The 27,168-nt window shown below is 34.9% G+C and overlaps 1 protein-coding gene across 1 annotated transcript; it reads left to right on the top strand.

Annotated features, from left to right (window-relative positions):
* Positions 1-5,566: 5,566 nt before the first annotated feature.
* LOC113233671 lies at positions 5,567-8,015 on the top strand. Its single transcript, XM_026468846.1, has 2 exons — positions 5,567-5,592; positions 6,452-8,015. The coding sequence occupies exons 1-2, from the start codon at positions 5,590-5,592 to the stop codon at positions 6,935-6,937; spliced, it is 489 nt and encodes a 162-aa protein (XP_026324631.1). The 5' UTR covers positions 5,567-5,589; the 3' UTR covers positions 6,938-8,015.
* Positions 8,016-27,168: the final 19,153 nt, after the last annotated feature.

Genomic DNA, 27,168 nt, shown 5'->3' with positions numbered 1-27,168 from the left:
TTATAGTGCGCCCCACGTATAATGAAAACACTGCCTTAACACCTATCACAATAAAAATTACACACCGCTTTCTGTGCAAACTGTTATGTTACACTGTTTCTGAATAAATAAATTAAAAAATCGTTTAGATTTTCTTTGTCTGCTTCTTTTGCAAATTAAAATGATCATTTAAATATGTGACATGAATGCAATTGTATCCATTGACGTACTGGACGTAGTACTTACCTAGAGTTTTTTTCAAGTTTTTACGGCGCAAGACGGTTTATTTTACGTCGTGGAGTATGTGATGAATTCAATGGCAGAAATGGAAAAAATCGATTTTAAAGTAGTTTATATTGTGCGGTGATATTTTTACTTGTAATTTGACAGAGGGGACTACCTATGTAAGTATGCCGCCGCCAGGGTTAGTAAAATAACAAAAAAAAAAGAAATTATAATGGTAGCATCACTTACCCATGTCTCAATAAAAATGGATTGTAAACCCACCAAAATAAAGTAAAAAAAAAGTAAGTTCATCTTCGCTACATTTGGAATAACGAATAAGAATTGATTACAAAATAGGTATCTGCAGTATTTATTCAAACACTATGTATGTTGTTTACATTATGCGACATGGAGAATTGATTGCCTAATTAAAAACAACAACATTAATTACATTGTACACGGAAATGAGGACAAAAGTATAAATAACTTCGCGTTATTTTCTGTAAGATTTATCGATGTCATACCAAGCGGCATAAATGTGGATTTATCTTCAACGATCTCGGAGGCCCTGGATGTGTGGACAGTGAAGAACAAAGAACAAAGAGAAGGAATGAAAGATTTTGCCAAGCTTAAAACAAGTAAACTATCGTGTGGATTCTGTGGAAAAGATCATTACCTAGACTGGTGTCAAGGGTATAAGACAGTTGAAGATAGAAGAGCGAAGCTTGGCAAACGTTGTTGCAGTTGTTTAAAAATCATTTTTCTCGGATTTGCAGATGGAAACAAGAATGCGCTTACTGTTGAAAAATAGGACATCATCGAGCTCTATGTAAAAAAAATTTAAAGTAAAGAAGGAGACCTCGCTAACTGCTGTGAATATAAATGGATTTACTGTATTACAAACTGCAATAGTAACAGTGAAGAACGAAAGGGAGAACAGCAAATCGGTCAAATGCAGATTATTATTACACTCAAGGTCTCAAAGATCATATGTCACTACAAAGATTTCCAAGGAGCTGAACCTACCGGTGTTGGAGAAAAATAAATTGTCTATTTTCGGGTTTGCCAGCCAAAAGCCTCAGGAGTATGATAGTCCTAACGTCAAAATAGAAATAACGACAAGAAAAAATAGAATTATGACACTGTTTGCGAACGAAGTACCTACGATCACAAAGGGAGTAGAAACGCCGGAAGTTAATCTCGAAACAGGAAAAAATATAATAACCTTAGCTGATGATGGATCTCTCGGAGACAGAGTTGATATTTTAATTGGTAACGACTACTATTTCAACTTGGCACAGAAAAAGTACGCTTACAAGATAACCTTTTTTTGATAAATTCTGAATTTGGATGGATAGTCAGCGAAGAGTAAGTATGGAAGAAAATGAGAACACTTTGTCTTTCCTAACTCATTGTCAAAGTCACGACCCAAATTGCGTCTACTTTACAGAACCAGATCTACCTCTCAAAAATATGGACATATCATTCTTATGGGCTCTGGAAAGTATAGGCATCACGGATGATAACCCAAAGGCAACAAGAGAGGGAGAAGCTATTAAGCATCTCAATGAAACTATACAGTATGTAGACGGCAGGTACATGTAAAATGGCCGCCAAACATGCCTACTAATTTCGGCTTAGCGTACGGCAGGTTGAAAGGTCTGCTGTAGTGATCCGATGAAAATTGAATGATAGAATACCGAACCACATTAAAAAAAACAGTTAAATAATGGCATAATAGAAAAGATACACGATGTAAAAGATGTCTACACCCAAACAATACCACCTATTCACTATCTCTCTTACCATATGGTAAAGCAAGAAGGTAAAAGTGGACAGATGGAATATAACCATCGACATCGACGAATATAACGCATCCGGAAAGCTGAAAAACAGTAAGAGTCTGAACAACTGCATGTTGAAAGGCCCATTGATGATTGGACATTTGGTAGCATTACTCATTCAGTTCAGAACAAATAAGGTCGCGATTACAGCCGATGTTGAAAAGGAATTCTCACAAATAGGACTACAAAATAAAGACAGGGATGTAACCTCGTTACATCTTAGGAATGCGTTCGTCTTTTATCCAAATAAATCTCGATTCATTTGGATAAACGACGAACGCATTCCTTTGTCTATGGATAACAGTATCTATATGCGCTTCTGTAGATTAATTACCATTTGTAATTATATCCTGCCCGTTTATATTGACACCCACACTACGGTATCACGTAGCACAGCATGCACCAGAACTGATGTCAAAGATTGTGTACAAATGCTACTTTGATAATTTTGTTAAAGAAGAAAATGTAAAGGAACCTCAGAGTAAGAGAAAGGTCTTGAGTGCGATAGCTTCTATGTACGATCCGCGTGGACTTAGTGCCTCATTAAATCAATCTGCAAAGCTCTTACTGCAACAATTATGGGAGACTAAGATGACATGAGATGCAGTCTTACCCGACTAACTGCAAGGAAAATGGGAAGAAATTATTCATTGCTTAGAAGCCATAAAAGAGATTAAAGTACCTACCACGTTTCATTGGGCTTACTGGAGAAACTGCATATAAGCTACACGTATTTAGCGATCCATCAAAGCAAGCTTACGCTACAGTAATTTACTTGACGGCCGAAAACGCAGACAAAAAGAACGTATCTTTCGTTATGGCAAAATCTAAAGTTGTACCAAAAGAGGAAAAAGATGATTTGCGGATGCCTAAACTTGAGCTACTAGGTTGCTATATAGGTAGCAAGCTAATGAAATATGTAAAGAACCTAATAGACGTCAAACTACAGAAAGAATACTTTTATTTATTAGTGTTTATGTTAGAGTATGTGCTAGGTAAATACATAAAGCGATAAATATTAGTGCGCAGCAGAATTGGAGTAAATGAAATTGATGGTATTTTAAATTGTATTTCATTTGCCGCACATGGTTTACTTTTTCCAATACCCCACCCTTCTCCATGGATGGATGGATGGATGAATTTCTCGTACAAGGCGTCTGAGGAGGTGAATATGAAATACTGACAGCAGTGGTATTTCCCTGTGTTTTTGTGCTGTACTGAACCCGCCAAGCCCTCCTTTTTTAATAGGTTCGTGTTAAGCGGTAGGCAATTGTGTGATAGTGGTAATAACTCTATGCGAGTGTTTGTTTCTTATAATAATTTTCTCAATGCTTTTAATGTAATATAAAATTATTGTAATTTCTGCTTCTATTTTTGTTTAGTTTTCTTATCTTTTGTGCTAAACAAATAAATGTAGTTTCTGTAACCTGAATTGCTAATTTATTTTCTATTCTTTTTTCTCTTGCAACAAATTGTTGTAAGCTAAAAGAATAGAGTTTTAGAATTCAAGTTTGTAAGAGACAGGAAGCCTAAACTAGAATGACCCAGTACCTTGATCTCCTGATCCCTATCTTAATTGTAGAAATTATCAACTCAGGGTGTAGTTAGTTTAAATAACATTGCGTTACCTACAAATAATAATCGATGAATATGTTTTGTAAAAGTTGTATTAGGGAATTACATTTAACGTATATCTGTAGCATTGAATGTAGGAAACCATAGTAAAAACTCGTATAAATGGCACTAGCATCACAAGTATTTTCCTTTTTCGTAAAAGTAGTTTTTAAAGGTATTGTAGTGTGTCGGACGGCATAGTTATAATGTTTATAGTTGGTTATGTTAGTTTTATTGTAAGTTATAATAAATACATCATTGTAACTTTTTCATTGAAAAAAAAACCGACCTCAAAAGTTGGTTTATCGGTTTTTTCCAATTTTCATGGGATCCCCCCATCAGATTCTGACTTCTTAGTAACAATAGGACTGTTACGGACTTCTTTGCACATTTTATACTTTTTTCTGGTTGTCATGGTGGCGATGATTTGTTCGCAAATTTATTTTTATTAGCGGAAAATATTTTTTAACTTGTGATAGCCGAAACGAACCCGGAATGGCATCGTTGGCATCAGGGACCACCTCGAGGGTATATTCTTTCAAACAAAAAAAGAATTTTCATAATCGGCCCACATTCCATGGAGAAATCGGTAAGTGCGTGTACATATTTTTAAAATTTGAGGATTTTTCTCGATTTCCATGGATCCCCTCATCAGATTCTGACTTGCTGACAATGGGATCATCACAAGAGTGCACCCTTTGAAACAAAACAAGAATTCTCAAAAACGGTCTACAATTGACGGAGAAATCTGAAAACATACATACAGCCGAACGCATAACCTCCTCCTTTTTTTTACGTCGGTTAAAAAATACGCAAAATTGAAATTACAGGTAAATAATAAAAACCTGAAAGCGTAATTTTATGAGTCAGGTATGTACAAATTTAGAAGCAAATTAATCATATTTTTTTATATTCTTAAGTCTTTGTTGATTCTTCACTTTTATCACCTGTTTGCCTTCGTTATAGCGCAAGTTTATAGTGGTCGGTGTTGCCAACAGTATTGAAAATTATTTACACTGGCTGATAAACCATCTTTATGTAAGAAATAATAACACAAGCCAAATTGAGACAAATAATCGACATCCAAGTTTGCTGCCCTGTGAAACTCCGTATTTTGTCCAAAAATATAAATTATATTCCCAGTTTTGTATGCACAACGTATACGATTCGATAATGATGACAACAATTAAAAAAAAAGTTACTGAAGCTAAAACAAGACTTGCAGTAAGGGTTTTTTAATTTCTATTCAAGGCAATATTACAGACACTAACTCTAATGCTTTAGCAAGATTTATTAAAAACATTTATTGCCAAATCTAAGTTTTGAAACGAGAGCTCTGCGGGTGGTTTCATTTCTACTATAAATATTTGTAATTTTTATTAGCTCCATGAGAACTTAAAAATAAAGGGGTAATAATTATTATTAATATGAATTTTTATTATTATTTATATATTAGAATTATAATTTTAATAATTTTTCAAAAACTGTATAATAAAAATAGTTAATTTAAGAGGTAAGAAAACTTGGTCCCTATTCGCCTTATAATTTGATAAAAACTGCTAAGTCACTAATGTTGCTGGCTCTATTATCAAAATAATAGGATATTTAACCAACTCAAATGTATTTATAATGAGGCAATTTAACTTACGTGTAGCACGGTAAGGAATAAATGACTTTTGCACACTAAGCATCAGTACGTCAATGAGATTTATTTCATTAGCAAAGATGAAATAACGTTAAACACACATGCAAAAATGACAGTTTACATGTAGAAGCAGAGGTTTCTCATATTCTCAATTTATTAACTTTAATATCAGTTCGAATAGTGATTTAAGTACTTTCATTGGATGTGTTACGTAAAATGGTATATATATTGTCAATTAATCTCATTCTAATGACCACGATACCGATTTACGTGACTAATAAAATGGTGAGTAGGTAGTGTTTGTGTTATTTCAACTGACAATCATTAAAACAACCTGATGGCACCAGGTGAACTCCGCGTTTGTTATCCTAGCGTCACAAAAATCCAGTCCTAAAATTTGTCCAGTTATATAGCCTCACAAGAATTCGCCTTTGTGTCAACGAATGGTTCGATGCAAGTCAATATGGCTGCCGGTTTCTTAGGTTTTAGATACTAATCCGCTGATCAGTTTTCCAATTCATTTCAGAATCAAAAAAAATAATTTATATTAACGTAGTGTTGTTACCTGTAATATGAAGATATGTAGCTAAAAATTACGCCATTAGTACGTAGCTCACAGAGTTGGTGCACTTAATATTGGTATACCCTTCTTGTTACACCCTGTGTAGCACTATACTTACAACACTGTTTTGGTTTGATTAAATCAAAATTTGGGTATTGTTTGGATTATCGCGAAAATAACGTTGCAGGCCCTTTAAAGTTTCCATAAATGACTATAAAGAGACCGGAACCCTGGTGCGTTAAAAACAAATATACGCCATTAATTCTAAAAAATAGTTCGATTTCCAATATTGAAAGTATTTACCAAGTTTCAAATGAAATAGGACGCTATCTATAAAAAGTGACAAGCCATCACAATCATAAATTTAAGTTAGTAAATAAACTGCAGTTTTGCTGGAAAGGACATGTATGTATCAAAAATAATATTTATTTTATTAGATTACACCATTGAGCAATGATCTTGTCATGCAAATATTTCTTAATAGTTTTGGAATAAAGATATATACCATAAGTCGACTAGTTTACGTTGATGATTTTAAGATATTTTCAGTATCCCGAAACTGCCAAAGAGAATTCTTTTCAGTCTCATTCTGATGACTTAGACGACAATTCTAATGGTGAAGAATGTGACGCTGATAATATAAAAATAATTGAAACAGTAGTAGATGACGAATCTGAAATTGATTTTGACAATATTCCGAAACACTTTGCACCACCTAAAGATATCATTATAAATAACTCAATAGCTGATTTTGATGAACAAAAGTATAATTCTGAAAAATTGGGAAAAAATGAAGACAATAAGTTCTTTGATATTCATAACAGTGAGTTAGATGGATATCGTGAAGTCGACGATTATGGCTATGATCAAGATAAATATTTAAGAGGATGTAAAGAGATCAAACGCTGTAGAAGAGCTTGTAATAAAGTCCATAAAACGTTGTGTGAAGAGTTCAATTGTGATAAATTAAAAATACTTTTCAAACGAATGTGCAAAGAAAAATGTGAAGAAACGTTTGCTGATGGCAGTGAAGAGTCCGATAATTATGATGATGGTTATTATTATTAAAGATGTTGCACAATTCTATATTTTTCTACACATTTCTGATTCGCATTCAAAGTGAAACTTCGAGTATAGACCTCTTCATTGCCCTTAGAGTGACATTGAGTGACATTGGACCTTGTTTTTAGCAACCACGTGTCAGTATGTCATCCACCGTTAAGTGTAGTTTCCTGTTTTCTCGGGAGTTAGTAGTACAAGTTCTTGTACAAGTTTAGATCTTATATGAATCGAGACTGCGAATGACTCACTCATCTTGCTAAAATATGGCGTCAAAGTTTTTTATTATTTATATTATCATATGTGCGCCTGATGGTAAGCCACGGCTGTCCATAACAGTTGTAATGCCACTCAGAGCTTTAAATCTCAAAGATCTGAGTGGCCCGGCCTGAGACATAAGTTGACAAGTCCCATGTGCCCGTAATTTCACCAAAGTCAGGGTGACGAGCGCAGTGGGAGTGCTTCTCAGATCTTTGCGATTTAAAGCTCTGACTGGCACGACAACTGGTATAGACAGGCATATAGCCAGATAATAAAAAAGTAACGAGAAAGGTCACTGTCCGTCCCTCCCTTGCTTTAGATACCACACCGCGCTCCTCATATTGACGGTCACATTACGGAACGATAACAAGGCTGTCAGCGAGCCGTTGGCTAAGGACAATCCTCATGTTTAAATCTCGAATTTTCATTCAAATGCGATTTCATACCATATTATTTATTTATTTATTCACTTATTATGTTAAGTCTTTTGTTTAAACTACTTATTTGACTTCATTTAACTTAACTGGTGTAATTTACTGTTATTTTAGTATTTAATAAACAAAATCAAATCTTATTATTTGTATAAACAATACATTCAGTTGCTCTAACAAAGACAGTAGTCTTAGAGTGAATAACTCGTATGTGATTTCTATGTACGAACGTTAAAAGTGCATGCTCCATCATCGACCGCATCGTCATTTCCATCAGATGTATTTGACCTCCAGGTGAAATGCGCACTTATTATTTCATGTTTTTTATAAAAAAGAATGAAGAGAAAATGTGGTGTAAAATGTAGTAAACACATTTTTTTTCTACTCCTGGGGCCTACCACAACCTCTTAAAACTATATTACTTTAACATTACATTGACTTTTCGTACCATGACGCGCTTAAAGTAAGCTTAATGTAATGTTAAAGCTATGATGTTTTATTGGCAGCTTTGTCACTTTCATTCACTCAGTTCGTACTATGACGTGACTTTAACATTAAAGTTATATTGTTCATAAGTCAAATTTAGCAATCTTAAAATAGTTACTCAGACGCAGTGGAAACAATATTATTTTCGAATTTATTGTTTAAATTTTTATTTGTAATGATTAAAAGTTAAGTTGAACTTATTTATTTACATAAATCTCATAAATATTCTGTCTATTTTTTATTTTATAGTGCATAGGAAATAATTTCTCGTTAAATAATAATTTCGTAAAATTATGACAGCTACATCTATATGCTCCTTTGCGACACTAACAGTAGACACTAGACTATAATTTCGAATTCACAACGTGACTATCAAGACTCTTCTTATTTTATTTATTTTTCTTCATGAAAATGCGGAAAAATAATTTCTTTAAAAAACATTCTTTAAGCTTACATTCAAATAAGATTGTTTTTGGAAAGGTTATGGTAGACCCCCTGTATTTCAATCTTTCAATTATAATTTCATAAACCATATTACATAGGCGCTCTTTTCAGTCGTGAACCAAAATTCTATTGTAATGAAGCTTTTATCAGGATTTTTCACCACCACGATATTCAATTATTTTTTGTGAAATTACTCCACTAGTTTGTTATCATTATTAATACAAAGATCGAACGCTTAGAAAACTTCCCTCGATACGGCGGGATCGAACCAACGTCTTCTAGCAAACCGTGCCAGACGTTATGCTAACTAAGCCACGGCTCGAACCTGCGGACCAAACGAATTCTGTGAGAAATCTGTTTCTTCACTCAGTCATGTACCTTCACTACTACCAGCAGCTGACTAGAGATGTCACTTTAATAATTTGTAATGAATGAGTTCTGTACACTGAACTATTAGGGCGCGTGTACACGTTAAGAAAAGTCGCCGGGTCTGTGCAAGAATTCGTGTCGTTTCTACACACGAACTGTGTACACAGCCTCGGCGCCGGACAAGAAAAAAAATCTTGTCTACCCCCGGCTCGACGCACACTGCCGTTATTGTATGGTGCGCATTGTCAGTAAACGAACGTTTATGCGCGTAGACTGGTGTTGCAAAGTACCACTGTTGCACCACTAATTTCATTGCGACTAATAAAATGCATGATTTACTTATAAGTTTAGTAGAGAAACGATCCGTGTTGTGGGACAAAACCTTAGAGATTTATAAAGATAAATGACGTACTTTTGAGGCATGGAGATAAATATTTATTATTATATACATACTTAGAATAATAACGCATAGAAACCTAGCCCGCACACGCTAAGTGAGGCAAATTGTAGGACGCTTTTGGGCTTACACGAGCGAGCGGGCTGTCAGTGCTCAAGGTCAAGTTGCACCGCGAGCAGCTCAAAAATTTTTGCTAAAAATGACGAAATGTGCGGTAATTGGGTTTAAAAATAGATCAGACAAATATAAAATAGACACTAACATCACATTCCACAAGGAAGTAACGCGTTTCAACTTGTATTTTTATGTAAATATTCACTAAAACAGAAAATTAATTTCGTTGCAACAAGATACGAAAATGTTGCAAAGTAACGGGTTTTTTCTCCCCATTTTGCTATTCTGTTTCAAAATAATTATATTACGTAATTTTTTGAGAATAGGCAATATCGCGACGGTTGCAAAATTTCTACATATGTACACCGCCGCAATAACATTGTAGGAATTTACGTTAGCTATTTTTACGAAATATATTTAGTATTTGCCTTCATTAGTTTCTTGTGAAAAATCATTATTCTTGTTCATCATACACTCATTTAAAAAATTATCTTGCCCAGACTCGAAAGTTCTTAACTAAAATTATTTCCGGAAACTAACGCTGACTAAAAAGTCATCGTCAGTTCTCCAAGATCGTGTATAAATAACTTTCAGGTTCAGGTTCTTAATTGTTATCGTGTACTTTTCATGTAAACATACCCACAGATAATATCAGGCTATTTATATATTCAAATTCGATAGTCGCACTTAAACTCGCTTGTAGGTTTTTGTTCATATATGAGTTAAATAAGAATTGGGTAGTATTTAATAAGGTGCCTACAGATTTGCTCGACATTGTCGATGGACAGTAACGATTGAGAATTATGGACGTTTTCGAGGAGTTTTAGAGTGCTTATTACGAATGTAGCAATTTCTAAATCCAAGATGGTTGACAACAATTTTCAAAAATGTATTTTTGGTAAACCATAAGGAAATGGTATGTATATCTGAATACAAGATGGGGGACAAGAATTCTAATTCTTCTTCTTCTAATTCTTTGTCATCTTGGATTTAGAAATATGTGCTATATTCGGAATGAGCAGCCCCTAATACCTTGAAAATGACACCCAACTTGCCATTATTCGAAAAATCGTGCCCGCCATCTTGGATTTAGAAATTAGTGCCATGTTCTTAATGAGCACCCCCAAATACCTCGAAAACGACACCCAACTTGCTATTATTTGAAAAGTCATGTCCGCCATCTTGGATTTAGAAATAAGTGCTATATTCGTAATGAGCACCCCCAAATACCTCAAAAATGATACCCATATTGCATTTATTTCAAAAGTCATGTCCGCCATCTTGGATTTAGAAATAAATGCCATATTCGTGATGAGCACCTCGAATACCTCGAAAACGATTCCTATATTGCATTTATTCGAAAAGTCGTGTCCGCCATCTTGGATTTAGAAATGAGAAAAGTCGTGTCCGGCTTCGTGTGTTCAGATATAAATGCCATTTCCATAAGGATTACCAAAAATACATTTTTGAAAATTCCTGTCACTTGACGTTGTCGATCAACAGTAACGATCGACAAAATCGAGCATATCTGTAGGCACCTGATCGACAGTAACGATCGACAAAATCAAGCAAATCTGTAGGCACCTCTAACTTAACGATGAGTGAAGCAAGATACAATTTCCCCACTTTTGAGGGAAATGTTCCATTCCATGGCATCATTATTTGTATATTTGTGTGCGTGCCGACGAGCGTAAATACAAGTTGCTTACGCCTACGTGAATTTTATTTTTGCCTCACTTGTGACAGTTCGTTTTTTATGAAACTATCATTCTATGCGTTATTATTCTAAGTTTACATATAATTTGCAATAACTAGTTTTTTTATTAATAGTCAACATATTTCTTAACACAGTCGGTAGTAAAACGACAGCTACCTGAAAGTGCACTGACACGTTTACCCTACACACGTCTGCCCGAAAGCATTCGTATCGTGGACATACTCAACATTTCCTTGTCTGCAACAGACACGACATATTATCGTGGCTAGATCCGACAAAAATCTTGTCGTGCACAAACCATTCTCGTCATTTCTGATGCAGACACGACAAATTTCTTAGCGTTAACGGCCTCTAGATTGCATAAATTTAATCCCATATTAGAAGTTAAAATTAGGACAGAAGTGCAAGCAAAATGGCTCTCTAAAGGAATTAAAAAATGTAGTCAACGCAAGAGATCTTTACTATGGAGATATAGATTGACAAAAACTTGCTCTGACAAACAAATATTTAAATTGTACTCTAAAATGTACAATCATATAAGTAAGCTGACACAAAAATTACAAAACAATAATAATTATATATATAAATCTACAAATAAATTAAAAGCGACATGGGACATTATTAATAATATTAAGCAGAGAATTCCAAAAGCAACACTAAATAAAATCATTCTAGGCAAAAAATGCCTCACAGATCCAAAAGTTATCGCACAAACATTTAACGACCATTTCATTGATCAGGCAAATGTATACTTACTGAAAAAACGATTAAAAGTACATACACCTACAATTCACCCAAATCTTTTTTCATGAAACCTACGGACCATTTTGAAATAAGTAAAACCATTAGAAATCTGAAGAATACTGGCAGTACAGGTAAAGATGAAACATCCTACATCATAGCTGAGTTCTGTCCATCATACCAGGATGGACGGAACTCAGCCGGTTTTGTCATTGTACATGGATCTAATCAAAGCATTCGATTACGTGAACCATAATACACTTATAAACAAATTAGAGGTATACGGTATAAGATGCAATACACTGGAATTATTAAAATCATACTTAAGCAATAGAGTGCAATCAACACGCATTAGTAAAGTGTGTCCAGTGACTAAAATTGAGAAAAAGTATGAATAAAAAACGAAGATAGTAAATCAGGAAGTGCCTCAAGGTAACGTGCTGGGACCGCTGCTGTTCTTAATTGACATAAATAACATTTCAGAATCAATTAATGACTCTATTACTATTACTACTATTCGTGCCTAAGGAAGACCCTGGGGTGGCATAAGTAGTTAGGGCTTTGACATTTAGGACATTTTTGAAGTGTTTATACAAAATGCACATCGATTATTCCGAGTTCAAAATAGGACACCCAAAATGCGACTGCTAAAGTTTCGCGAAGATTTTATTACTCATTTTTTGGGACTGAATAATTCTGTCGATATTTGATTGCCCCAGTACCGTCTGGATTTTCTAACGCACCGTGTACACAGCCATCAGGAACTGGAGAACATTTTGCTGCCCTCACCTTCTCCATTGCTACCCGAAATTTCACGTCTTCCCCATCGATCGTAAGCAGCTTGTGCTAGACTTATGGAACCCATTCCCTTGACTACTCGTGTCCCACTAGAAAATTTCCTTTATTTAGAAAAAATACCACCTACGGCTAAAAAGGCAAGTCCAGCTAAACCTTGCCGTGTTTGCACCAAAAATAAGACGCGGAAGGAGTCGACTTTTGTGTGTGTTGCTTTTATTGATCATATTACAATAAAAAATATTCCAATCACTTTTTCAATTAAAAAGTTGAAACATGTAACTGATATCACGTATTTACGCAACTTTTGTTTGTAGTATAAAATTATGTACTAAGTAAACAATTTTAATTTATAATGAAAGATTTTATTTTAAATTAACTTGAATAATATTAGTTAGAAATGAATAATTTGGTATTTGGGGTTTTGATATTATTTTGTTGGGTAAGTAATATATTATTATTTCTGAAACAGTTTTCATTGTAATGGGTAAGATTTTAAATGTGCAGAATTACTTAATTAGAGAGCGCACGAAATTAAATTATCTGTCATCGAGAAGATGAGTGCTGAATTGCACAAAGTACGGGAGGCGTATACCTCGCTATGGATGAAGTCAAACTGCGAATGTTAACGATGATGCCAACGTTGATGATGATGAAGACGACAATTTTGATGACAACGATAATGGAGCAAAACGTCAAGCGTTATAGTGGGAAATTAGATAATCTCAGTATAGAGTACTAAAAAAACCGACCTCAAAAGTTCGTGGAATTACACCTATTTAAATGGCACCACTTCTAAGGTACCCTCTTTCCAATAAAAAAAGAGAATTATCAAAATCGGTTCACAAATGAGTCGGAGTCATCGCGTAACATACATACAAAAAAATATACAGTCGAATTGGGATCCTTCTCCTTTTTTGAAGTCGGTTAAAAAAGCATGTCAGCATCCAAAGGCATCACACTTTGGCGTGGGCAGTAATTTCTGGTCGTTGTCTTCATACGACCCTCGTTGGTATTCTAGTCATGTATTTAAAGAATTTTCGAGATTAGGTGTTCAAAAATAAAATTCTATAGTTTTCAAGTTGGAACGTTTTTCGGTGCCATTACAAATTTCTAATAGTGACCTCATAAAGTGCAAAAATATTCCCTATAAGTCAGCCGTGACCATGAGGACCTGTAAAAGATCTAAAAACGTGTTTTTTTTTTTAATTTAGATCTGAAAAAATAGTTTCATTTCCACTATTACCTATAAGTACAATTTTTGCAAGTAGGATTGTATAATTTTTCTTCTTCCGTTGCATTTACATTAAGTTGACAAGTCGCCTTCGCTTGCCAATCGAAGGCATGACCTACCCTACTATTTTTTTTTAATATCAAGTGACTGGAGGAATCAGTGTCCTGGCTCAGAGTTTTAAATTGCAAATATCTGAAGGGCACTGCCACTTCGTCTGTCACCCTAAGACATAAGTTGATTATTCCCATGTGCCTGAAATTTCACTACATCGAGTATATAACCAAAAATAGAAATGAAATAAGGGTTATCCATCTCTGGCAACTCATCAGGCAAATAGTTCGTATCTCTTTTAAATATCAATTCTCGTTTGCGCTGAAAACACAAATTAGAAAGCTGAAATAGTACAGCGCCAACAGCTAACCTCTAAATATCTCTAACTACGGGGTGCTGTTCCATTTGGTGGTGTGGGAAATACACCAAAACATCTAATTACAAAACAAACGGAATCACACTTCATCGGTAATTAAATATGTAATTTTTCAATTACGTCCATTATAGGAAAGTTCAAGGTAAACTGGTCGATTAGAAGTGAAACAATAGACGACACCCGTCAATTGCTTCCAATTCGGGCTGGCCAATCGGAGCGCAGTTGTCACCGTAATGATTTATCATAATAGTTTTCAAACAAATTAAATGATATTTCGTCTCAATTTCTGGTTTTATAGTCGATGTTTTGCTGGCGTCATCCCATCAATACCTGAACGATCATATTTCTGCTTGGCGGCAGTAATAAGTTAAAAGGCAGTACTTTCATGGACGAACCCTTTCACAAGGAGCACTACTACTACTGTTCATTCTGTGATTTGACTTCGAAACTTGGCTTTACAAAATAGTGCTTTACTGGTATAAATTTGTGAAATAGTTTGGTGAATAAGTGAATTGACAGACAAAAGCGTAAAAGTCTGCTAAAGTAACGTCAAATGTAGCAATGCGTGTTATTTCATTTCAGTTCAATTGGATCAAAAGCCTTAATTTCACTGCATATAAACCTTTAATGAGTATTGCACAGGCAATAACAGAAGAAAAAAAATTAAATGAAAAGAAATTTCATCACAAAGGAGCGTATTTTGTTCCTACGTCACATGTAAGTATTGCTCATTGCTCTTTGGCACCACACCCAGTAGCACACAGTAAATCTGACCTGGACAAGCCGGGTATACCAGCGGGCACAGTTTAAGGGAGAGACACGCCCGGGATTGTGGAGAGGAAGACCAACTAACCGTAAGCGGTGCCAGATTCCTGCCGGCCATGCAGCACGTGACAGAAAGTCGGTAGTAGGGGTAGTTAGTTATTTGTATTTGGGTAGGTGGTTAGGTAGTGTTGTTAGGAATGAGCGTTGATGGTGTTAGGCTTCGTGTTGCCGTAGTGGATCCTCTTGGGTGAGGATGTGTTCTCGCCCATAGAGCTCGAGTTGTATGTTGTATTTCTTTCCTCTTCTGACTCGGTATCGGTTTCCGGAATTGTATATATTTCTTCAACTGCTTGCCTTAATTCATCCTTGTCGTTAGTTAGTTGGTAGTATTCCATGTCATATTTTATGTATATCATATTTATATTTACTACCCAAAGTTTCTTGTTAAATCATTTACTCTTCAGGCAACACGATTCTGGAATGCCCCGTATCAAAAAAGCGCCGAATAAGATAGCTTTCAAGCAATTAATCCGCGATCTCAAGTTGGAGTATCAATTTACATCCCATTAGTCTGACATTGTTATTATATATATATATGTGCACCCCTGTTAACTATTCTGAACCCAGCTCTCCGGTTGGCGGTAAAAATGCCTAATGGCATTAAATTTATAAAAAGTTACAAAATACAAAATTAAATTAAACATATACTTATTATAACGTACATCTCGATACCTCCAATGAACTCTACGCTGACTTAATTTTTGGAGCTGTCCTGTTTTTATCTTGTTTGTTGTTTCTTTTTTTCCACAAAATTGGTTTTTATGTTTTTATTTTCGAATTTTGTTTTTGTTCCTTTTTTTCCACAAAATTCGGGGAGCATAATATTAGTAAATAAATTAGGCTGGTTACAAATTAACACAAAATTACCCAAAAAATAAAGTTAGCATAGTTTTCATTCGGGGTATCGATCTGTTGAAATCAGGCCACATCTGCAAAATTACAACTTTCAAAAGATATATTATGTAGTTTTATTTAGCTTTTTTTATAAGATGAGCCCTGGTAGCTTGGCTTGGTAATGGCTTGACCTAACTCTCTCAAGTAGAAACCGTGTGTGGGTTTGAATCCGGGAGCGCACCTCTGAAATTCTCGAAGTTTATGTGCGAAATTTAATTTGAAATTCTTCGGGAACAATTCGGTGAAGGAAACGTCGTGATAAAAAATTGCACGTCGAAGAAGGTTCACAACTCCTCACAAGTCCTTATCCTCGCCTGAGAAGAGACATGTGATCCATGTGGTTGATGGTGACGATAAGATGAGACGTTCCATTTGTTTCTGCATCGCATTGTAGCATATGACTAACCAAGCATTCATATCTCTCTGACTGACATTTACACTGAAATTTCTGTCATAGAATCCATATCTTTATGTCTGGTTTTTAAAGGCGGCTTCCCACGGCTCGTGATAATACGGGCGAGCTCGTGGCATACATGCTCATGCAATATGAGCCCGCGCCGGCACGGGCGGCGCTCCAAGGCATGTTGGCGCGATCTCGCGCGGCGCGGTCCGTAATACTTATTACGGGAAGTGGGAAGCCAGCTATGGCTGATTTTATATTGCGGAAGAACGGAATGGAAGACAATTTTGGTAACGATATCTTGTTATTGTACATACCGCAATGAACTTTATATTCAATTGTGTAACATAAGAACTAGATACGACCCAAAATGTAAACTGAGCCTAAAGTTTCTCACCACAAGAATACATTTCGTAGATTTTGCGACATAGACATTGTTAATGAATCGTTTTGTATAAGTAGTTACTCGTACTTCCAATATAGTTTTGTAGCGACATAATCTATTTCAGAAAAAACAGCCCCTACTGCTTTCATCACCGGCGGGAGTAATGGCTGAACTGTTACAACTGTCATCAAGTGGTCCAATGGAAATTCTACGTGAAGAACAGATAAGAAACGCTAAAGCCGTCGTTGAAAAGATACAAAGGGCGGGCTTAAGAACATCGGCGTGCAGAAAAGGTGCTATTAAAGCGTGCAAAAGAGCTTGTAGGAACGCCTTGAAAGCTGCTTGTGCCATTTACAAGTGTAGATCTAAATTGAAATCCAGATTTATGAAACAATGCAAGAGTAATTGCAAGAGTCAATTTGGAGATATGTAGAGTATTAGTTAGTAGGGAATATTCTACATATGAATTTAAATATAATTTAATTTGAAATTTATCATGAGCTTCGAGGTGAGGAAAAACATCGTAAAGAAACCTACCTACACACATCTGCAAAGTAATTTAATGATGTATGTGAAGTTCCCAATCCGCACTGCGTGAGAAATAGGCCTTCCATATTGGCCTTCTCATTGTGAGACTCTGTGGAACACTGTATAGACTAATCATTATTATTATTGATGTATGTGATGAGACTAGAACGTTGTGTCAGAATAGAGTCAACTGACGTTCCGTGGTCTCTGCCTACCCCTCCTGCAGGAAAGGGGGTGAGCATTTACTTATGTGTATTATTATTGTAGTGATACTCTTATACAAAAAAACAAAAATTTGTTATGACAGAAATTTGCTTAGACTAAATTTGCATTGAATTGATATTCAATTATTTTTTGTGAAATTACTCCACTAGTTTGTTGTAATTATTAATACAAAGAACGAACACTTAGAAAAAGCTTTGCTTAGACTGTTATGAATTTAATATAAATACTCGATTACCTAAACAAGGTCATGATTATGCACGATGAGCACAAATTGAAGTACAAAAGTGTTTTTTTTTTACGATTCCAAGTGACATAAGACCCTGAGACATAAGTTGACTGTAATTTCACCAGCACCTCAAAATCGAAACACAGCTTACAGCTGGCAGCAGAAATAGGTAAGGTGGCAGGCAGTACTTCCCTGGAGGAACTCTTTCACAAGAAGCTCTACTGCTTCTGAAGTTTTTGCACTGATCGCTTGGTTTACCGTCGCACTTATTACATTTAGATGCTAGACATTATAAATATAGTGTGCAATCAACTTGGTACCTTAATCTTCCAAAAACTACGCAAGCATATCATAATATCAATTTCGGGCTTCATTACTTCTGATACATTTATTGTTTTCTATCAAATGATGTACCGAAAAGTCTCAAAACGGACAATATTCGAAATGCCTTAATTATACCAATAAAAAATATATGCAATACTATAAAGACACCACATAGCAATATACGAAATACCTTAGTTAATATACCACACAATATCGTACCTTAATCATGATGTTATGTGGTATAATAAAGTATTTTGTACTAACTGGTAAAGGCATGCCAGAATAAAATTGCTCATGGAAGTGAAGACGCCATAATTGACTGCGAAAAATTTTTATGAACTCCAATGGACTTAAATTGAACGTGTATTTTTTTTCTCTTTTTATAATGTCAAGTGACGGGACGAACAAGTCGTGCGCCTGATGGTAAGCTACACGCCTGTCCTTAACAGTTGCAGTGCCACTCAAAGCTTTAAGTCGCAAAGATTTGAGGGGCACTGCCAGTGCGCCCGCCACCCTGAGACGTAAGTTGACAAGTCTCATAAGTGACAAGCACGCTTACCCTTCAAAACCGGAACACGATAATGGTGACGTTACTACTTGGCGGTAGAAATAGGTAAGGTGGCAGTACTACCCTGGACGAACTCTTTCACAGGAGCTCTACTGCTACTAAAATATTTTTAATAAAGCCCCATGGACTCAAGGTATACTATACACTAATCATCCCACTGCAATTTAAATTAAAGAGAAAAATAAATTAAATTTGGTTGTTGCATTGTATTTTCATTTCACACTGTTAAAAATTGATTTTATGTTGCAACATATCCTTTTTTTAATAGAATTATATAAACTCGATTGGAACTCCATCATACACTTGATTTTGATAAAATTATTTTAATGAATCGGTAGAAAATAAATATAATGAAATTTGTAATATACGATATACTTAAGTTTCTAATATGTATTAATTTGGTAAGTACTTTAAGTACGATTTCAATTGTATATAATAGCTGTAAATATTTTTATTATTCTTATTATCTACGATTGGTTAGCAACAAAGACGTGGGAGGGAAACTAAAAAAGGTCTTTACCCTGTTTACTGTTGAGAGTATCAATTATTTTTACGACCTCGGTGGCCCAACGGTTTTTCACTACAAATGCTGAACGAAGATGTCCCAGCTTCAATTCCCAGTAGGACAACCTTGTAAATATGATAGTATTTAAAATTATTTAAGAATATGGTGTTTTATTTTATTTTAGTTGGAAGTAACGTTAGGTTTGCGACTAATCGAGCTTTCAATGCCCAAAATCAGAATAAAGAGACATGCTGAATATTACGCATCACGAAAATTCCAACTAGATCATGTAACACCTTCAAATGACTTCAGTGAAATTTTGGATCGAAATACTGATGGACCCGATGAAAAGTCCGACACTACAGATGATTTAATTAATGTAACCGCTTCTACGGGTGATACAAAACACTTTCAAGGACGTCGTGCAGCAAAAAGTAGAAAACCTCTTCGAAACAGGAATAAAAAGGACTGTGAATATGATAATAAAGAACTTTCTAATTCCATGAATTCAAAATATGAAAAACTGCATGGTGGTAATGCAAATAATAAAAAACATAGTGCAATAAATTTACTTTATAATGATTATGGAGGAGCTAATTTGCATACAAATACCATCTTAGACAGCGGCGTTATACATGACTCTTTATTTGAACCATATTATACAAAAGGTAAATCTAAAAGTTCGACAGGGTTAGATTCTAGTTTTAAAAATTGGGAAGAGTCACATTCATATTCCCCAAAAGGTGGAAATACACATGCTGGTTCTTTTGAAACATGGAATGGTGGTCACTCAAAACCTACCCATTGGAAAGGGTCGCATTCATATTCTCAAAACGGTGGAGATACGTATTCTGATTATTTCGGACCATGGGATGGGGCTCATTCAAAACCTGACCATGGGAAAGGGTCGTATTCATATTCTCATAATGCTGATTCTTTCGGAACATCACATGGTACTCATTCAAAACCTGCCCATGGGAAAGGGTCGTATTCATATTCTCAAAATGCTGATTCTTTCGGAACATCGCATAGTACTCTTTCAAAACCTACCTATGGGAAAGGGTCGTATTTATATTCTCAAAACGGTGAAGATACACATTCTGACTCTTTCGAAACATGGGCAGGAGGAGCTCACTCAAAACCTAACCATTGGAAAGGTTCACAGTCCAGTGGTGCAGGATTTGAACAAACATTTGGCTCCAGTTCAAAAACACACAACGGATATTATAATAAACATGACGATATTCTTAACAGTGGAGGAGGATCATACTCACTTAAAAACTGGGACGAGTCTGATTCTGATTTTAAAGTCAGGCCAGAATCACATTTGGAACATCCTAAATTTGAAGAATCTTCAAGTTATAATGATTTTGGAGGATCTTCTAGTCATAATCAATTTGGAGAATATTCATCTAATTCTAATCAACATTTTGGTGACTACGTTATTGATGATTATACAAAAAACGGTGATGACACATTTAGTGGGGGGATATCAAGTGGAGGACTGCCTTGGGGGGGCCATGAACATAACAACAATAATAAAAATAACAGAATCATTAATAATAATAATAACAATAATAATAACATCGGCAAAAGCAGCAAAATCATTAATAATAATAATAACAACAATAACAATGCAAGATCCAGAATAATTCCTAGTGATAATAAAAACGGCTCATCTAGCGGAATAATTGATACCAAGGAAGTTGACAAGAAAAAGAAGAAAAAACTTGCCCTTATCTCTTTTAATAGCGTTCATACTAACAACAACATTAATAACAATAATAACGCAGAAGGAGCAGTTAATTTCAACGAAGTTGGTAACAGCAACAAAGGTAACAATGGAATTCAAAGTGGTCAAAACCATTGCTGGTTCGTTGTATGTGTAGGTCTTTATGTTAATGATCCAAAATTTAGTCAACTTAACGAAAATAAAACCATCTCGGATACGTAACTAATTCTGTACGATTGGATATAAATAATGTTTAGAAATTATGATAAACTGTTTTTGGTGCAAATCTAGAATGATGTAAATGATTGCCATTAATGTAATATAATTAACTAAATCACTTATATTGTCTAAAACAATCCAACTAAACGCTCCTAGATTATATGATGTACCATTAAATAGATTGTACATCTCGAGTGTCTCATGCTTTTAAATGACCACATGATAGAACAATTTTGTTAATCTATGAATGTGATACAGACTTATCGAAGGTGACAACATCTGTTATGTCTATAAAAATAATGTAGATATTTAAATGTAAATTTGACTTAAATTCATAATATATTAACACGAAATTCATTTAAAGGTTTTAATTTTTTGCTCAAAATTGTGTACCGAGTTACAACTTGTGCCGTGACCATAAAATATGTGCAAATGCCATACAATGCAATACATACATACAGGACGTCAGTCGAGTTGGCCAGCGCCTGCGACTCAACTAACGTTGAAAATTGAAAAGTCACATTACAAAACTGAAGAGAACGTATTAGAGAAAGCTGTATTGAAAGACAACATGAGACTAGATTCCATACAATTATGATTCAAAGTCTACTCTTTTCAAATAAACTTAAATGCTATGGAATCGCATTTAAGTTTATTTGAAAAGAGAAGACTAGATTCCCAAGAGTTTCTTGCTCGTTCTTCTAAGGGAGTTCAGCGTAGTTAACGAGCAGTACGTAAAAAAATTACGTTTTTAAATGTGAAAATTTCTCTCATGGAATAAATTATTATTTGACTTTGAATTTGCATCGGAGGGATACGTTTGTATGTATGGCATTTGCACATATTTTATGGTTAGGCCACAAACTTATAAAATTGTATATGGAAGGATCCATTAACTACTGCGTTCGAAGAAGCGTGCATTGATTTGACAGTTGTCACTGCACCTAATAATCGGGTTGTAGAAAATACATTAGAAACCAAATCGCCGTTAGTAGCCGAGAGAATGTCCGTAAAAAACAGCCAAAATTCGTGACATATTTAACAAAAACACAAATAGTAATACTCTAGAAATGCGAATCAAATGAAGCAGAAACGGAATAAAAATCTCTATCACGTAACGTGGCGACCGTGTCATGAAGTGACATTTAAATAGGGTTTAACGGCGTGGGATATAGGACTCCCATAGTTTTTCAGCTAACCACATTAGATAGTTTAATAATATACCAGTGGACTCGTGATAAGTTATAAAATAGTTTTTTAGACCTGCAAAAGACGACTAGACTTATTTTTTATTTATTTACTTAAAAAATACAATGTAATCTTTCAGAAAACCAAAACGCTCATGCTAATTTCTTATACTATGTACATATTTGATACGCTAGGTTTGATTTACAAATTAGTTTGCTAGTACTGTCGTAAAAGATGTTATCATCCCGGACCTCACGGCCCAGAAAATTTAGCAACGTTTCCTCGGCGCATTGTCAGCACGGCAAGTGTGCCGCATGGGGGGCGCAAACAGCTGATGGCTACGTCGTCGGCCCGTGCGAGAATACATGTTTGGCATAAACAGATCGACATTGCTCAGTTTTCCGGAGTTGGCCACTTTACTTCGAAGGAGAAATATGAAATGGAATATAGTTCAGTTTATATAATCCCGACAGCTGGGATACATCGAGTATATAACTAGAAATAGAGGCGAAATGTCATTTAATTTGTTTCAAAACTATTCTGCTAAATCATTACTGTGACAACTGCGCTCCAATTGGCCTGCCCGAATTTGAAACAATTGACGGGTGTCGTCAATTGTTTACTTCAAGCCAGATTGACTTGAGCGTTGCTATAATGGATGAAAATTGCAAAATTATATATTTAATATTTAATTACTGATGAAATGTGATTCCGTTTGTTTTGTAATTAGACGTTAAATTGCTGATTGTCGCATACCACCGAATGGTACAGATCCCATTGTTAGAGATATTATCTTTATTACAATAAATACAGAATATTTTTGGAATATACGGAGACGTACACACAGGTCAGTTGCACCAACACCAACAACCGACCTGCAGTTGTTAGTGCAGTACTATTTCAGCTTTCTAATTTGTGATTTCAGTGCAAACGAGAGTTGATTTTTAAAAGTGATATAAGGCCCATTTGCCTGATGAGTAATGGATGGCCCTTATTTCGTCTCTATTTCTGGTTATGTATTCGATAGTAGTTTATAATTATAGTGTTGCCAACCATTTTTACGTTTAAATTATCATTTTGAGTGGTACAAGTGATCAATAAATTATATTTTGTTTTTGTATGATTCAAAGTAATTTTTTATTCAAGAATATGTGATAGTACTTGAGGTACATGTTTTGAGTAAAGATCTGCTTGTTTTATCCTATGTATTTATTGTACATAGTAAAGTGTTCTTTATATACTTTGTTTGGTAGTCGGATCGTACGCCATTTAAAGTTTAGAAGTATTTATTTGGAATTTTTCTGTTATGTGCTCGATTAAATGGATTCAGTGAATAAGGTACCCTTTTAAATATATTTAATTCAAAAAGTTACTCGTTTCTTCATCCTGCGGTGTCACTAGAGACGAAAACTTCCTTATCCGGAGAAGCCTGACAACTAATAAAATTACTAAGGCTTTTACCCTTTCTTCGACACAGGTATAAGTAATAATTATAAATGTTATAAGTTTCGTGTTAAAAATAAATTGTTTTTTATTTGTTTGTTTATTACTTGAAATTATGAATGTACATTGAGCATTGATGATCTATTGCTTATGCTTAGTCCGCGGAAAACGGCTCTGGTTGCAACAAAAGAAGGTTTCAGGTTTTGTATTTGAATCCAACTTGAGAAACGAATTTTTTAAATTTAAATTTAAATAGCTTTATTCGGATTCCGATTATTTCGCCTTTGGATTATGGTTATTATATTTGGCTCGATCAAAGTGCGGTATAACTTAAACCAAGGATCAATATTTCAAGAGGTCTGTTAATCGCGGTATAAGACTGCGTAGTCGTGTATTTATTGCTTACAGGTACACCAGATGTCGCGGTGAGTAAGTACCAAACAGCTATTTTTATAACTAATTAATTGTAAACAAAGTTACTCTAATTTCTAGTGATATCAAACAAATCAACTAGATAGCGCTTATTACATAGATTTTTACGGATACTGCCGGTTATTCTTTTATTTTGTTTAGGACTAGCGTCATCCATATTATTGCTGATAGTTTTTTATTTAAAATAAATACTTTAATTTATAAATTAGTTTCTATCACACAATGCCATGTTTTAACACGCATATTTGTCAAATTTCAGAAAATAATTTTGATCAATATTCGAATAATATTGCAAGGAAAAATAGTAGTTTATATAACTGTTACATAATTAAAGGCTTTAAAATACGAATGTGGGTTTGTGAAACGTGCCGACAGGCGAGTTTCATAAAGATATCACGCGAGTGTTTGAATGCCTAAGTATGTACAGTTACGTACACTGCTTTATCAATACACACTTAGAATAATAACGCATAGAATGATTGATAGTTTGATATCAAACGAACTGTCACAAGTGAGGTAAAAATCAAATTCATGTAGGCGTGAGCAGCTTGTATTTACGTTCGTCGGCACGCACACAAAAACACAAATAATGATGCCATGGAATAATATTTCCCTCAAGTGGAGAAATGCATCTTGCTTAACTCATCATTAAGTTACCTACAGATATGCTCGGTTTTGTCGATCGTTACTGTCGGTCGACAATGTCAAGAGACAAGAATTTTCACAAATTTATTTTTGGTAATCCTTATGCAAACGGCATTTATATCTCAATACACGATGGCAGACACGATTTTTCAAATAAATGCAATATGGGAATCATTTTCGAGGTATTCGAGGTGCTCATTACGAATATGGCACTCATTTCTAAATCCAAGATGGCGGACACGACATTTCAAATAAATGCATAATGAGTATTATTTTCTAGATATTTGGGGGCGCTAATACACTTTTATTGAGTGGAATTTAATTAATTAAATCTAAATTGCTTGCAACAACATTTGCAAATAATTAATAAAATGTAACAATTAAATTAATTTCTTCAAGAATTCCATATTTTTTATGACAAGATATTCAGAAGCATAATTTTTCCTAAAATTTTTTCCATTTCTAATCCACACATATGCATAACCTTTTTCTTTGGCTGCGATTCTTGTGGCTGCATGAAGGTTTTTATTAATGGGGCAAAGATGTTCCATGATAAATATTGGTGTAATATTGTGATTGAATCCCACATGACCGCTGTTCAATTTATTATGCTTGTTAGCTTTGTTGTGCGTAATACTAGAAGCCATGAACAGGTCTCTAAATTTGGGTGAAGCAAATTGGACTATGATTGAGCGTGGTCTTGGACTATCACGATTGAATTTCGCTATGCGCGTGCAGTGTGCTATGTCATTATCTGATATTTCACAGTTGATTGTTTTTCCAAGCTTTATAATTGTGATTAAATTTTCTTGTTTTCTTTCAGGCGCGCATTGAATTTCAATATTGTTAGACCGTGTGGACTGTTCCAATTGATTAACGCGCGCACACAGATCAGTTACCGTTACTTTAAGCTGCTGGTTTTCCTGGTGCAATAAAGACAAAGTCTTTTTCGTGTCCTTGTTCTCGTTGACGATAACTTCATATTGACTGTTCAAATAAGTCATGGAATCAGCAATCCCTGAAACTTCCTGAAACTTTTAAAGGCTTCAATTCCCTATTTAGTATGCCTACAATATTACTATTGAGAGTAGAGATCATTTCTTGCAACTGAGATTTAATAACATCCTGAACAATATTACGTACATCATCTCTAATAATGGTTCACCACAGGAGGCGAGTTAGGTGCTAATCTCTTGCTGCCCCTGGTATTCAGTACGTTTCGTGTAGGTGTGTTTTGGAGTTGAGGTTTTGCACAACGGACAAATCCAGTTTTTATGTACAGGTTCATCAGGAAGCAGCAAGCAGACAAAATCATATGCTTTTCCACTCTTAGTGCATGCAATATAATTATCGCTATCATTGCTGCCAGCGCAGCAACCCCACGCTAGATTGTCCATAATGTGACGAAACAATTTTGACAAATTTCACACGTTAGCTACTTGATATCGAACGATGTGATAGGTGGTGCTCACTCTACTTTATAGTTGTATTAGACGAAAAAATTGGGACAGCAGAAGTTGGGCTAATTTAATTTGAAATTTAGAAAGCTTTTTCATACAAACGCGTACCTACCGGTTGCAAAATTCGACATGATTTATAAATTCAATTGCAGTAAGTTCACCAACATTGGATACAATATTTATGTGATCTGTGGATACAATCGTGTTAACAAGTCATAGAATGATGATCGAATGACAGTCCTACTTATTAATATTGAAAATATTTATTATCCAAGTATTGTGTCTCCTTTAGTCTGCCATTCATGTTTTAGGGTCGTATTCCAGAACGTGACTCAAGTATCGCTGTGACCATCATTCAATGAAGCATTGCTTGAGCATTTCTTTTATTCTTGAATAGTACTCAGTGCTGCACTCAGCTGAACTACACTCAAGTTTTCACTCATGTTTGAGTTGGGATTATCCATGGTTCTATGCGATTTTCGTTCATTCATTTATATTTGTCTATTAATACTTGATTGTATGGCCTCACTTCTTTGTGGCTTTCATTATAGGAAGAAATTTAACTTTGTCCAAATCAAATACGTTACGCTGAAATTTACTATTGGAAATGAAAATTATTTATTACGCTGATCGAATGGGCTATGAAAAACTTACACTGGCGGGGATGAATGCTATAATTCCTAAATTACTATCATAATACTATTGGAAATTTTTAAACGAATGCAGTGGTTAAGAAAAGTTGTTATTATCTATATGCCTATTAAGAAAACAAAGCTTGAAATTATAACATTCTAGTAGGTCAAAGTCAAATAATCATCTATTCCA

This window comes from Hyposmocoma kahamanoa, unplaced genomic scaffold, assembly GCF_003589595.1.
Source record: "Hyposmocoma kahamanoa isolate Upper Pololo Valley unplaced genomic scaffold, ASM358959v1 79, whole genome shotgun sequence".
NCBI classification, from domain to species: domain Eukaryota; kingdom Metazoa; phylum Arthropoda; class Insecta; order Lepidoptera; family Cosmopterigidae; genus Hyposmocoma; species Hyposmocoma kahamanoa.
Note: the sequence above shows the minus strand (reverse complement) of the source record. Positions and strands in the feature narration are given on the sequence as shown.